The 15,671-nt window shown below is 44.9% G+C and overlaps 1 protein-coding gene across 1 annotated transcript; it reads left to right on the top strand.

The window, feature by feature from the left end:
* The first annotated feature begins 1,830 nt into the window (after positions 1-1,830).
* On the top strand, positions 1,831-10,823 carry LOC120027688 (gamma-aminobutyric acid receptor subunit rho-3-like). The gene is made up of 10 exons (XM_038972680.1): positions 1,831-1,979; positions 2,631-2,743; positions 4,799-4,866; positions 4,967-5,190; positions 5,288-5,370; positions 5,567-5,704; positions 8,445-8,597; positions 9,801-9,862; positions 10,085-10,216; positions 10,518-10,823. The coding sequence occupies exons 1-10, from the start codon at positions 1,831-1,833 to the stop codon at positions 10,821-10,823; spliced, it is 1,428 nt and encodes a 475-aa protein (XP_038828608.1).
* Positions 10,824-15,671: the final 4,848 nt, after the last annotated feature.

The following is a 15,671-nucleotide window of genomic DNA, read 5'->3' as shown; positions in this document are numbered from 1 at the left end:
AACAAACACACACAGAAAAATCCCTGTGCTTTGAGGGAGAGTCAGGGGGGTAATTAGTTAGGAGGTGGGTATGACCAGTGGTGGAAAAAGTACCCAATTGTCATACTTGAGTAAAAGTAAAGATACATTCATAGAAAATTACTAAAGTCAAAGTCACCCAGTAAAATTCTACTTGAGTAACAGTCTAAAAGTATTTGGTTTCAAATATACTTAAGTATCAAAAGTAAATGTAATTGCTAAAACATACTTAAGTATCAAAAGTAAAAGTATAAATCATTTCAAATTCCTTATATTAAGCAAACAAGATTACACCATTTTCTTGTTTTTTACATTTACGGAAAGCCAGGGGCACGCTCCCACACTTAGACATAATTTACAAACAAAGCATGTGTTTAGTGAGCCCGCCAGATCAGAGGCAGTAGGGATGACCAGGAATGTTCTCTTGATAAGTGTGTGAATTAGACCATTTTCCTGTCCTGCTAAGCATTCAAAATGTAACAAGTACTTTTGAGTGTCGTTGAAAATGTATGGAGTAAAAAGTACATAGTTTTCTTTAGGAATGTAGTGAAGTAAAAGTAAAAGATGTCAAAAATAGAAATAGTAAAGTAAAGTACAGATATCCCCCAAAAGTAGTACTTTTAAGTATTTTTACCTAAGTACTTTATACCACTGGGTATGACAACACGCACGCACGCACACACGCACGCACGCACGCACGCACGCACGCACGCACGCACGCACGCACGCACGCACGCACGCACGCACGCACATTAGAGAGGACTCAAATACTGATAGATATGTGGACATTCAAAGACACACACTAATGCGCACACAACTGGACGTAGATGTTAATCCTGTGTAATTACAGTATATGCCATATTTGTATTAATTCGCAAGTGGAGTACAGCCTGATTACTGAAGGGAGTGTGTGTGTATATGTGTGTGTATGTGCTTGTGCATGTGTGTGTGTGCCCTCCCTCAGTTAGTAGATTAGTGAGAGATTGCCAGGGCTGCAGATAAGAGGATTTGAGTGGAATTTGTGTCATTCTATCGGCGGAGGAATAGATTTATATTGATTTTAATCAGAGAGAGACAGATTCACTGAACCACAGATAATATAGATGGGGAGAGATAGAGAGAGGCAGAGAAGGTGTCAGAGGTAAACACAGAAAGAGAGAGAGCAAGCAACTGACGAGAGGAGAGAGAATATTAGAGAGAAGATAGAGGTTCTCCAAAACAAAAACACACGACACGCTGGCCAGGTGTTTCTACACTTGGAGAGAGAATGAAAGATCAATGGAACATCAGGACACTTTTATGAGGACGAAGAGCTAACAACACACTCATCACATCTTGGAGTATTTGAAGAAATGCAGCTGTGTGGTGAGTGATCATCGACCACAACCATCAACATTGCAACCACGACCACAACCATCAACAGTGCAACAAGGACCACAACCATCATCACTGCAACAAGGACCACAACCATCAACAGTGCAACAAGGACCACAACCATCATCACTGCAACCACGACCACAACCATCATCACTGCAACCACGACCACAACCATCAACAGTGCAACAAGGACCACAGCCATCATCACTGCAACAAGGACCACAACCATCAACCCCAACCCCTGACTGTGATCGGAGCGATCATAGTTCTATTGGAGTCCCTGCTTTAAGTGACTGTCATTTCTTTTTCTAATATGCTTTTATTAGTTCATGTTTCCCTGGAAAAACAGTGACACATGTTATTGCTCTGTGGACTATACTGGCTACATAAAGATGAACTGAACTCCTGACCTCTAACTCCAACCCTGACCACATCATGAACGCTGTCCTTCTGGCCGTAAAGTGGCTGTGCTTGGTCTGGGCCGTGACGTGGCCTGTAACAATGGTGACAGGGATCCGTAACCCGGGACGACGGAGGCACAAAGACGTTTACGTGGGGGAGCACAGCAAGAACAAACACAGAGGGTAGGAGGACACATACTATAGGCACGCATGCTGGCCGGGTGTTGGGGTCAATTCCTTTTGAATTCCAGTCAATTCAGAAAGTACACTGAAATTCAAACTCTCCAATGTTTGGAATTGGAATTTGGTTTACTTTCTGAATTGACTGGAATTTAAATGGAATTGACCCCAACCCTGGCATGCACACACATAACTTCGTAACCCTGTAAACCACATACCTCCATAACCCTATACATCCTGTAATTCAGTGCTTCTCAAACCTCTCCTGGGGACACACAACCGTTCCATGTATTTGATCTATTCAGTGCTACAACAAAATTGTGAAATGTCTGGCAGTCCCAAGGAGAGGTTTGAGAACCATTGCTGTTATTTTTTCATTGCTCTTACTCCCCGACCTGGGGTCCACCTTGGCTTCCAGCTATATCAGTCTTCATCAAGTTACGGAGTGCCGGCCCGGAAGAAGTCTGGAGTGATTCCAGGGAGTAGCTAATTACCAAATTTGGCAGTGTGTGTATGTGGGAGGGCTGTTGTGAAAACCGCAGGCTGTGTTTCTTCAATCAAACCCTACAATTACATTCTTATTAAAGAAACATATTTCTCAACTATTGCAGGGTGTTGGGGTGTGTGGGTTTATAATGTGTGTTGTCTTTCCAGGCGTATAGACCATAAACTGACGAGGCAGGACAGCACCAAGTCTCTACTCATTAAGACTGAACAGCTGCTGAGGATCGAGGAGCACGACTTCGCTATGAGACCTGGCTTTGGAGGTGAGAAACACGCATGTCCACCATACACAGGAAACACTAAAACTAATCCAATCAGTCACTCTCTGTCCCCCTTTAATGATGCGTACGATGGCTGTGCTATGAGAGGATCTGCAGGCCACTGGGTTTCCCTGAACACATCGCTCCCAAACCAACACTAACCCACATTACACTGTGTGTGTGTGTGTGTGTGTGTGTGTGTGTGTGTGTGTGTGTGTGTGTGTGTGTGTGTGTGTGTGTGTGTGTCCCCTTCATACTACCCAAAGGCCTTCATACTACCCAAACAGGTAATTGACAGTGAGAGAGAGAGTTGACTGGTTAATAAGGCTTTAACTTTAATATAGAGATGTTTATTCTGTTGGTTTATGAGTCACTCTGTGTAACAGGAGGAAGCAGAGGCTTAATTAGAAGATGTGGTGTGTGTGTGTGTGGTTTGTTTAATTGTGAGGGAGGTTCATTTAAAACAATGTTTATTGGGCTGAAAGGCTGCTAGCATTCAGAGAACATCAACATACTTCACACCCATAAAAAAATGATCAATAAAAACACACACATATAATAATCGCACCACCGTTGATGGCTGCCGTTTTACGGGCTCCTAACCAACCGTGCTATTATGTTTATTTTTTTGCATTGTTTGTAACTAATTTTGTACATAATGTTGCTTCTACCGTCTCTTATGACTGAAAATAGTTTCTGGTCATCACAACAGCGATTACTCACCTCGAACTGGACTTTTTATTTAATGAGTCTGATGTGAAGGATATACTGGTTTGTCAAGACAAGGCCCAAATTCCCGCCATCAGCGTGAAGAAAAGACGGAGAAAAAGGTGGTGGAGTGCCTTGTAAGAATTCGCCGATGAGTAGGTAAACCACCACTACCCTTCGTATTATTGGCCGACGTGCAATCATTGGAAAACAAACTGGACGATCTACGATTAAGACTATCCTACCAACAGGACATTAAAAACTGTAATATCTTATGTTTCACGAGACGTGGCCAAACGACGACACGGATAATATAGAGCTGGCTGGCTTCTCCGTGCATCGGCAGGACAGAGCAGCTACGTCTGGTAAGAAGAGGGGAGAGGGTGTGTCTATTTGTCAATAACTGCTGGTGCGCGATGTCTAATATTAAAGAGGTATTGTTCGCCAGAGATAGAATACCTTATTATAAGCTGTAGAACACACTATCTACCAAGAGAGTTATCATCTATATTTTTCATAGCCGTCTATTTACCATCACAAACCGATGCCAGCACTAAGACTGCACTCAACCAGCTGTATAAAGCCATAAGCAAACAAGAAAATGCTCATCATCCAGAAGCGGCGCTCCTAGTGGCTGGGGACTTTAATTCAGGCAAACTTAAATCCATTTTACCTCATTTCTACCAGCATGTTACATGCAACCAGAGGAAAAAAATACTCTAGACCCTCTTTACTCCACACACAGAGACGCATACAATGCTCTCCCTCGCCCTCCATTTGGCAAATCTGACTATAACTCTATCCTCCTGATTCCTGCATACAAGCAAAAACTAAACCAGTAAGTACCAGTGACTCGCGCAATAGGGAAGTGTTCAGATGACGCGAATGCTACACTACAGGACTGTTTTGCTAGCACAGACTGGAATATGTTCCGGGATCCATCCAATGGCATTGAGGAGTTTACTACCTCAGTCACCGGCTTCATCAATAAGTGCATCAATGACGTCGTCACCACATTGACCGTACGTACATTTCCCAACCAGAAGCCATGGATTACAGGCTACATCCGCACCGAGCTAAAGGCTAGAGCTGTCGCTTTCAAGGAGCGGTACACTAATCCGGACACTTATAAGTGCTCGTCGGATGTGGCAGGGCTTGAAAAATATTACGGACTACAAAGTGAAACCCAGCCGCGAGCTGCCCAGATGAGCTAAATGCCTTTGATGCTCGCTTCGAGGCAAGAAACACTGAAGCATGCATGAGGGTGTTGGTGTTTGTTTCTCTGTTTTGGTGGTTTGGATGAGGAGCTCTGCCGGTCCTGACCAGATGTGTGTGCGTGTGTGTTCTCAGGTGCAGCCATCCCTGTAGGCATTGATGTTCAGGTGGAGAGCATCGACAGCATTTCAGAGGTCAACATGGTATGAGCCTGTGTACCCTTGGTGTTTAATCTATACATGTGTGTGTATAATCCACACACGTGTCTGAGTGTGTTTAATCATGAGTGTGTGTTCTGCTCAGGACTTCACCATGACTCTGTACCTGCGCCACTACTGGAAGGATGAGCGGCTGGCGTTTCCATCTCGTAGCAACGTGAGCAGGACATTTGATGGGCGTCTGGTGAAGAAGATGTGGGTTCCTGACGTGTTCTTCGTCCACTCCAAGAGGTCCTTCATCCATGACACCACCATGGAGAACATCATGATCAGGGTCTATCCTGACGGAAGCATACTCTACAGCGTCAGGTAGAGCATCAATGTGTGTGTGTGTGTGTGTGTGTTACTATATGTAGGTTTACTGTATCTTATCTGTTGGCATATGATTATTATGTGGGTGTTATAGGATCACAGTGACTGCTCTTTGCTCCATGGACTTCAGCAGCTTCCCTCTGGACACACAGAACTGTTCACTGGAACTAGAGAGCTGTGAGTCACACTGACATACACACATCACGCAGCAGCACACATGCACACACACACATACTGTAAATATAAACCTGCATATATAAATATAAACCCTAAATATAAACCTGCACCCACACTGACATTCTGATTGCTGATTGATTGGTTAAACAAATACACACCAAACTCTCTCTCTCCCTCTCTCCATTCCCCTTTCTAGATGCGTATAATGAGAATGATCTAATGTTATATTGGAAGAATGGCAACGACTCTCTGAGGACAGATGAGATGGTTCTGTCTCAGTTCTTCATCAAGAAGTTCCACCCTTCCAGTGGGCTGGCCTTCTACAGCAGCACAGGTCTGTCTGGATATTTGTGTGTGTGTTCTGCGTTCCATGTGTCTCATCTCTCATACCATTTAGACCAGGGGTACTCAACTACTATTTGAGAAGGTCCGGTCACACAAATGTCCTAGGTGGCAAGGGTCCGGATAGATATTTATTGGCATAGTAACAAACCCCCACCCAGTTTAAAAGCAAATTTCTTGCAATACTACACATTTTGCCATGTCTTATGTGTTTTCACATGATACCTGAGTGACTCAACAAAATCAATAGGGGCCCCCTGGGGGTCGAGGCCCCTGGGCACGTAATCTGGGCATGATAAATACAAGATTTAGATTGGTACGTTAGGCTAACCAGCTATCTAGCTAACAAGGGCTAGTTGATCAACTGGACATTTCTGATAGGTTATAAATAGCACTCTGACATCTATCAGTGAATTACATAACAAGAGGAAACTGCTGATGCACAACCAAATATCGAAATTGCACCTTGGGCATTACAGTGCCTTCAGAAAGTGTTCACACCCCTTGGCTTTTTCCAAATGTTGTTGTGTTACAGCCTGAGTTTAAAATGGATTACATTGAGATTTTATGTCACTGGCCTACACACAATACACCATAATGTATAATGGAATGATGTTTACAAATTAATAAAAAATGAAAAGCTGAAATGTCTTGAGTCAATAAGTATTCAACCCCTTTGTTTTGGTAAGACTAAATAAGTTCAGGAGTAAAAATGTGCTTAACAAGTCACATAATAAGTTGCATGGACATATTGTAATAGTAGTGTTTAACTTGATTTTTGAATGACTGCCTTATAAATCTGCCTTCAAACTGGACAGTTTTATCTCAATCTCTTCATTCAAAGACTCAATCATGGACACTCTTACTGACAGTTGCGGCTGCTTTGCGTGATGTATTGGTGTCTCTACCTACTTGCCCTTTGTGCTGTTGTGCACAATAATGTTTGTACCATGTTTTGTGCTGCTACCATGTTGTGTTTCTACCATGTTGTTGTCATGCTGTGTTGCTACCATGCTGTGCTGTCATGTATTGCTGTCTTGCTATGTTGTTGTCTAGGTCTCTCTTTATGTAGTGTTGTGTTCTCTCTCTTGTCGTGATGTGTGTTTTGTCCTTTATTTATATGTTCATTTTTTAAAAACATTTTATCCCTGCCCCCGTCCCCGCAGGAGGTCTTTTGCCTTTTGGTAGGCCGTCATCGTAAATAAGAATTTGTTCTTAACTGGCTTGCCTAGTTAAATAAAGGTAAAATTATCTGTAAGGTCCCTCAGTCGAGCAGTCAATTTCAAACACAGATTCAACCCCAAAGACCAGGGAAGTTTTCCAATGCCTTGCGAAGAAGGGCACATATTGGTAGATGGATCAAAAAAAGCATACATTGAATATCCCTTTGAGTATGGTGAAGTTATTAATTTCACTTTGGATGGTGTATCAAGTCACCACAAAGATACAGGCGTCCTTCTTGACTTAGTTGCCGGAGAGAAAGGAAACTGCTCAGGGATTTATTTCACCATGAGGCCAATGGTGACTTTAAAACAGTTACAGAGTTTAATGGCTGTGATAGGAGAAAACTGAGGATGGATCAACATCATTGTAGTTACTACACAATACTAACCTAAATGACCGAGTGAAAAGAAGGAAGCCTGTACAGAATAAAAAATATTCCAAAACATGCACCCTGTTTAGAAATAAGGCACTAAAGTAAAATTGCAAAAATGTGGAAAGAATTTAACTTCATGTCATGAATACAAAGCGTTATGTTTGGGGCAAATTTAACCGAACACATCACTGAGTACCACTCGTCATATTTTCAAGCATGGGGGTGGCTGCATCATGTTATGGGTATGCTTGTCATCGGCAAGGACTAGGGATTTTTTGGTGGATAAAAATAAATGGAATAGAGCTGAGCACAGGCAAAATCCTAGAGGAAAACATGGTTCAATCTGCTTTCCAACAGACACTGGGAGATGAATTCACCTTTCAGTAGGACAACAACCCAAAACAGTAGTGCAAATATACACTGGAGTTGCATACCAAGATGACATTGAATGTTCCTGAGTGGCCTAGTTCGAGTTTTGACTTAAATTGGCTTGAAAATCTATGGCAAGACTTAAAAATGGCTGTCTAACAATGATCAACAATCAATTCGACAGAGCTTGAAGAATTTTAAAAAGATAATTAGCAAATATTGTGCAATCCCGGTGTGTAAAGCTCTTAGAGACTTACCCAGAAATACTTAAAGCTGTAATCGCTGCCAAAGGTGATTCTAACATGTATTGACTCAGGAGTGTGAATACTTATCTAAATTAGATATGTCTGTATTTAATTTTCAATCAATTTGCAAACATTTCTAAAAACTGGCTTTCGCTTTGTCATTATGGGGTATTGTGTGTAGATCGGTGAGAAAACAAATATATTTATTCCATTTTGAATTCAGGCTGTAACACATCAAAATGTGGAATAAGGGTATGTATGTAAGGGATTTAGTCACATTGTCTCAATCTCTCACGCTGTCCCTTCCTTTCTCTCTTTTTCTCTCCCCTCTCTCACCCCATCACCTATCCCCTCTCTCTCTCTCTCTCTCTCTCTCTCTCTCTCTCTCTCTCTCTCTCTCTCTCTCTCTCTCTCTCTCTCTCTCTCTCTCTCTCTCTCTCTCTCTCTCTCTCTCTCTCTCTCTCTCTCTCTCTCTCTCTCTCTCTCTCTCTCTCTCTCTCTCTCTCTCTCTCTCTCTCTAGGTTGGTATAACAGGTTGTATATAAACTTCATCCTGAGGAGACATATCTTCTTCTTCATGCTGCAGACATATTTCCCCACCATGCTGATGGTTCTGCTGTCCTGGGTCTCCTTCTGGATTGACAGGAGGGCTGTGCCTGCACGTGTCTCCCTAGGTAAACACAAACACACACACCAGGAAACACACCCCTGAAAACACCTGGCTACACACCCAAGTTCACATGATTATAAGCACACTCCTCTCCCTTCAGAGCTCTACAGCCCTAACATGCCTGCCGTCCTCTCCGTTTAGAGCTCTACAGCCCTAACACGCCTGCCGTCCTCTCCCTTCAGAGCTCTACAGCCCTAACAAGCCTGCCGTCCTCTCCGTTTAGAGCTCTACAGCCCTAACACGCCTGCCGTCCTCTCCGTTTAGAGCTCTACAGCCCTAACACGCCTGCCGTCCTCTCCGTTTAGAGCTCTACAGCCCTAACACGCCTGCCGTCCTCTCCGTTTAGAGCTCTACAGCCCTAACACGCCTGCCGTCCTCTCCCTTCAGAGCTCTACAGCCCTAACACGCCTGCCGTCCTCTCCCTTCAGAGCTCTACAGCCCTAACATGCCTGCCGTCCTCTCCGTTTAGAGCTCTACAGCCCTAACACGCCTGCCGTCCTCTCCGTTTAGAGCTCTACAGCCCTAACACGCCTGCCGTCCTCTCCGTTTAGAGCTCTACAGTCCTAACACGCCTGCCGTCCTCTCCGTTTAGAGCTCTGCAGCCCTAACACGCCTGCCGTCCTCTCCCTTCAGAGCTCTACAGCCCTAACACGCCTGCCGTCCTCTCCGTTTAGAGCTCTACAGCCCTAACACGCCTGCCGTCCTCTCCGTTTAGAGCTCTACAGCCCTAACACGCCTGCCGTCCTCTCCGTTTAGAGCTCTACAGCCCTAACACGCCTGCCGTCCTCTCCGTTTAGAGCTCTACAGCCCTAACACGCCTGCCGTCCTCTCCCTTCAGAGCTCTACAGCCCTAACACGCCTGCCGTCCTCTCCCTTCAGAGCTCTACAGCCCTAACATGCCTGCCGTCCTCTCCGTTTAGAGCTCTACAGCCCTAACATGCCTGCCGTCCTCTCCCTTCAGAGCTCTACAGCCCTAACACGCCTGCCGTCCTCTCCGTTTAGAGCTCTACAGCCCTAACACGCCTGCCGTCCTCTCCGTTTAGAGCTCTACAGCCCTAACACGCCTGCCGTCCTCTCCCTTCAGAGCTCTACAGCCCTAACATGCCTGCCGTCCTCTCCGTTTAGAGCTCTACAGCCCTAACACGCCTGCCGTCCTCTCCGTTTAGAGCTCTACAGCCCTAACACGCCTGCCGTCCTCTCCCTTCAGGTATCACTACAGTACTGACCATGTCCACCATCATCACTGGTGTGTCCTCCTCTATGCCACAGGTAAGTGACTGAGTGTGTATGTGTGGGTGGGTGAGGAACTAGCGAGTTTTCTTGAGTGTTTAATTCTTACCCTAACGCCTGTGACCTGTGTCTGCTTTCCCACGGGGTGTGTGTGTTTGTTTGGCGTGTGTGTGTGTGTGTGTGTGTGTGTGTGTGTGTGTGTGTGTGTGTGTGTGTGTGTGTGTGTGTGTGTGTGTGTGTGTGTGTGTGTGTGTTTTCCAGGTGTCCTATGTGAAGGCAGTGGACATCTACCTGTGGACCAGCTTCCTGTTTGTGTTCCTGTCAGTGATAGAATATGCTGCTGTCAACTACTGCTCTACGCTGGAGGAAATGAGACGACTGAAGAGAGGAAAGGTCAGAGGTCATCCATATTATACCTGGAGCAGAGAGCGCCTGTCCCTGACAGGATATTTGTGGGGAGAGTATTCTCTCTGCACAACACTGCTCTCTAGTGGTTAGATAGAGAAAGGACGCCAAGAAATCATCACTTCCAGAAATCATCACAAGTTTCTCGCTAACTTTGTCCCCAGGTTGGAGACGATATTAGTTTATCTCCTAGTCTCCATGGTCTATGTGTATACATCTATAGATACACAGTATATCTATATGGAGATGTTATATATCTGTATGTGTGTCTGTCTGTCCCCCCATTCAGCTCCCAACCTCGTACAACGCCAGCAAAGCCATGGCCTTCGACGGCTGTTTCCATGACAGTGACATTGCGCTGACCCCGTTCCCCCGTCTGCCAACCTCCATGACCTCCAACCATCACAGAACTCCACTCCAGAACCCTGAGGACCCCCCCACCGAGGGGACACGTCTCCGCCGGCAACGGTCGGTGCAAGAGAACGTGGATCTGCTACTTAGCAACAGCTACTTGATCGACTCGTACTCCCGCATGGCCTTCCCTCTGTCCTACCTCCTATTCAATACCATCTACTGGAGTATGTACTCCTCCTGAGGGACCCTGCTGAGTATAGTGCTGGGACCCTACTGACTATAACTCCTTCTGAGGGACGGTCCTACTGAGTACTGGGACCCTACTGAGTATGTACTCCTCCTGAGGGACCCTACTGAGTATAGTGCTGTGACCCTACTGACTATAACTCCTCCTGAGGGACCCTACTGAGTATAGTGCTGGGACCCTACTGACTATAACTCCTCCTGAGGGACCCTACTGAGTATAGTGCTGGGACCCTACTGACTATAACCCCTTCTGAGGGATGGTCCTACTGAGTACTGGGACCCTACTGAGTATGTACTCCTCCTGAGGGACCCTACTGAGTATAGTGCTGGGACCCTACTGACTATAACTCCTTCTGAGGGACTGTCCTACTGAGTACTGGGACCCTACTGAGTATGTACTCCTCCTGAGGGAAGTATAGGGACCTTACGGAGTATTGACCACCTAAGGGAGGGACCTTACATGGACTCCTCCTGTGGGAATCTACTGAGGATACTACTGGCACCCTACGGAGTATGGACTCCTACTCAGGGGAAGTGTATAATACTGGAACCCTACCAAATTCTAAAGGGCACTTTTCTGTGTGTAATCCAATAATAATGTATGTAGCCCTTATTCTGCCCAGACTGAAACAATAAATGCTGGTCACTACCAATTAAGGAATATTAACAGAGGGGAACCTTTACTGTAGCTAATTGTTGAGTGATTTGTGATTTTCAGTTTGTTTAAATTCTGTGGTGAATTAATGGTGTATCTTATGTCCTTTATCCACATATCCAGTCATATAAACTCAGCAAGAAAAGAAACGGCCTCTCACTGTCAACTGTGTTTATTTTCAGCAAACTTAACATGTGTAAATATTTGTATGAACATAACAATATTCAACAACTGAGACATAAACTGAACAAGTTCCACAGACATGTGACTAACATAAATTGAATAATGTGTCCCTGAACAAAGGGGAGGTCAAAATCAAAAGTAACAGTCAGTATCTGGTGTGGCCACCAGCTGCATTAAGTACTGCAGTGCATCTCCTCCTCATGGACTGCACCAGATTTGCCAGTTATTGCTGTGAGATGTTACCCCACTCTTCCACCAAGGCACCTGCAAGTTCCCAGACATTTCTGTGGGGAATGGCCATAGCCCTCACCCTCTGATCCAACAGGCCCCAGATGTGCTCAATGGAATTGAGATCCGGGCTCTTTGCTGGCCATGGCAGAACACTGACATTCCTGTCTTGCAGGAAATCACGCACAGAACGAGCAGTATGGCTGGTGGCGTTGTCATGCTGGAGGGACATGTCAGGATGAGCCTGCAGGAAGGGTACCACATGAGGGAGGAGGATGTCTTCCTTGTAACGCACAGCGTTGAGATTGCCTGCAATGACAACAAGCTCAGTCCGATGATGCTGTGACACACCGCCCCAGACCATGATGGACCCTCCACCTCCAAATCGATCCCGCTCCAGAGTACAGGCCTCGGTGTAACGCTCATTCCTTCGACGATAAACGCGAATCCGACCATCACTCCTGGTGAGACAAAACCGCGACTCGTCAGTGAAGAGCACTATTTACCAGTCCTGTCTGGTCCAGCGACGGTGGGTTTGTGCCTATAGGCGACGTTGTTGCCAGTGATGTCTGGTGAGGACCTGCCTTACAACAGGCCTACAAGCACCCAAGTCCAGCCTCTCTCAGCCTATTGCGGACAGTCTGAGCACTGATAGAGGGATTGTGCGTTCCTGGTGTAACTCAGGCAGTTGTTGTTGCCATCCTGTACCTGTCCCACAGGTGTGATGTTCAGATGTACCGATCCTGTGCAGGTATTGTTACACGTGGTCTGCCACTGCGAGGACGATCAGCTGTCCGTCCTGTCTCCCTGTTGCATTGTCTTAGGCGTCTTACAGTACGGACATTGCAATTTATTGCCCTGGCCACATCTGCAGTCCTCATGCCTCCTTTCAGCATGCCTAAGGCACGTTCACGCATATGAGCAGAGACCCTGGGCATCTTTCTTTTGGTGTTTTTCAGAGTCAGTAGAACGGCCTCTTTAGTGACCTAAGTTTTCATAACTGTGACCTTCATAACTGTGACCAGCCTAGCGTCTGTAAGCTGTTAGTGTCTTAATGACCGTTCCACAGGTGCATGTTCATTAATTGTTTATGGTTCATTGAACAAGCATGGGAAACATTGTTTAAAACCTTTACAATGAATATCTGTGAAGTTATTTGGATTTTTACGAATTATCTTTGAAAGACAGGGTCCTGAAAAAGGGACGTTTCCTTTTTTGCTGAGTTTATCATATCCAAGGAGCCTGAAATCTGACATTTTCATTCATCATTCAAATCAGTTGCCATGTAGTTGAGAGATTTTTTGAATAATAATTGGATTTAAACAAAAAATATTAAATGTCTATAATTTGTTGTTAATTACAAATTAGCTATATATACACACTACCAGTCAAAAGTTTTAGAACAACTACTCATTCAAGGATTTGTATTTATTTTTACTATTTTCTACATTGTATAATAATAGTGAATACATCAACACTATGAAATAACATGTATCATGTAGTAACCAAAAAAGTTATAAAACAAATCTAAATATATTTTATATTTGAGATTCTACAAATAGCCACCCTTTGACTTGATGACAGCTTTGCAACCTCTTGGCATTCTCTCAACCAGCTTCACCTGGAATGCTTTTCCAACAGTCTTGAGGGAGTTCCCACATATGCCGAGCACTTGTTGGCTGCTTTTCCTTCACTCTGCGGTCCAACTCATCCCAAACCATTTCAATTTGGTTGAGGTCGGGGGACTGTGGAGGCCAGGTCATCTGACACAGCACTCCATCACTCTTCTTCTTGGTTAAATAGCCCTTACACAGCCTGGAAGTGTGTTGGGTCATTGTCCTGTTGAAAAACAAATCATAGTCCCACTAAGCCCAAACGAGATGGGATGGCGTATCGCTGCAGAATGCTGTGGTAGCCATGCTGGTTAAGTGTGCCTTGAATTCTAAATAAATCACAGACAGTGTTACCAGCAATGCACCCCCACACCATCACACCTCCTCCTCCATGCTTTACGGTGGGAAATACACATATGCTGTCCCCCCCGCGTCTCACAAAGAAATGACAGTTGGAACCAAAAAAAAACTATTTGGACTCCAGACAAAAGGACAAATTTCCACCGGTCTAATGTCCATTGCTCGTGTTTCTTGGCCCGAGCAAGTTTCTTCTTCTTATTTGTGTATTTTAGTAGTGGTTTCTGTGCAGCAATTCAACCATGAAGGCCTGATTCACACAGTGTCCTCTGAAAAGTTGATGTTGAGATGTGACTGTTGAATTCTGTAAACAATTTATTTTGGCTGCAATTTCTGAAGCTGGTAACTCTAATGAACTTATCCTCTGCAGCAGAGGTAACTCTGGGTCTTCCTTTCCTGTGGTGGTCCTCATGAGAACCAGTTTCATCATAGCGCTTGATGGTTTTTGCGACAGCACTTGAAGTTCTTGAATGTCAAAGTTCTTGACATTTTCTGTATTGACTGACCTTCATGTCTTAAAGTAATGATGGACTGTTGTTTGTCTTTGCTTATTTGAGCTGTTCTTGCTATAATATGGACTTGCTATATTACCAAATAGGGCCATCTTTTGTATACCCCCCTACCTTGTCACAACACAACTGATTGGCTCAAACGCGTTAAGAAGGAAAGAAATTCCACAAACAAACTTTTAAGAAGGCACACCTGCTAATTGAAATGCATTCCATGTGACTACCTCATGAAGCTGGTTGAGCGAATGCCAAGAGTGTGCAAAGCTGTCATCAAGTCAAAGGGTGGCTATTTGAAGAATCTCAAATATAAAATATATTTAGATTTGTTTAACACGTTTTTGGTTACTACATGATTCCATATGTGTTATTTAATAGTTTTGATGTCTTCACTATTATTCTACAATGTAGAAAATAGTCTAAATAAATAAAAACCCATGAATGAGAAGTTGTTCTCAAACTTTTGACCGGTAGTGTATATATAATATGTTTTTTTGTCTCAGTTGTGGTGCCCATGGTTACAGAAAAATGTTGCTAGCTACATTACATCATGTCCTTTTGTTGGAGGTAGACTTGAAGGTCGGCGGTCTGAAAAGCAACACACTGCTAGACTAGCTGTCACGTTCGTCGTAAGGAGGAGACCAAGGCGCAGCGTGATATGAATACATACTCTTTAATTAAACAAAGAAACACGAAACAAACTAACAAAAATAACAAAACGAACGTGAAGCTATAAACAATGAGTGACGCTCTGGACTGGGTACTGTCGCCGGACGGACTGCTGAGGCGCACTGGAGGCCTGGTGCGTGGTGCCGGAACTGGTGGTACCGGGCTGAGGACACGCACCTCAGGGCGAGTGCGAGGAGGGGGAACAGGATACACTGGACCGTGGAGATGCATTGGAGATCCAGAACATAGAGCTAGCTCAATATGTCCTGGCTGGATGCCCATTCTAGCCCGGCAAATGCGAGGAGCTGGAATAGAGCGCACCGGGCTAAGAATGCGAGCTGGAGACACCGTGCGCATCTCTGCATAACACGGTGCCTGACCAGTTACACGCTCCCGGCGGTAAGAACGAGGAGTTGGCTCAGGTCTCCTACCTGACTCAGCCAATCTCCTCATGTGCCCCCCCCAAAAATAAAATCTTGGGGCTGCCTCTCGGGCTTCCGTGCTAGCCGTGTACCCTCATATCGTCGCAGTTCCTCTATTCTCCGGTATTTCTCCTCGTAGTATCGCCGTTCCTCCTGCGCTGTTTCCACCTGCTTCCATGGCAAGGTCTTGTCCCCTGCCATTACCTCCTC

Source organism: Salvelinus namaycush, chromosome 33 (assembly GCF_016432855.1).
Source record: "Salvelinus namaycush isolate Seneca chromosome 33, SaNama_1.0, whole genome shotgun sequence".
Classification (NCBI taxonomy): Eukaryota; Metazoa; Chordata; class Actinopteri; order Salmoniformes; family Salmonidae; genus Salvelinus; species Salvelinus namaycush.
This window is presented reverse-complemented; position numbering and strand designations above follow the sequence as displayed.

Excerpts from the sequence above, each read along its gene's own strand:
- LOC120027688 (XM_038972680.1), top strand. The coding sequence starts at position 1,831 with ATGAACGCTGTCCTTCTGGCCGTAAAGTGGCTGTGCTTGGTCTGGGCC. Across the intron at positions 4,867-4,966 it reads GCATTTCAGAGGTCAACATG|GACTTCACCATGACTCTGTA; the intron begins GTATGAGCCTGT and ends TGTTCTGCTCAG. Across the intron at positions 5,705-8,444 it reads GGCCTTCTACAGCAGCACAG|GTTGGTATAACAGGTTGTAT; the intron begins GTCTGTCTGGAT and ends CTCTCTCTCTAG.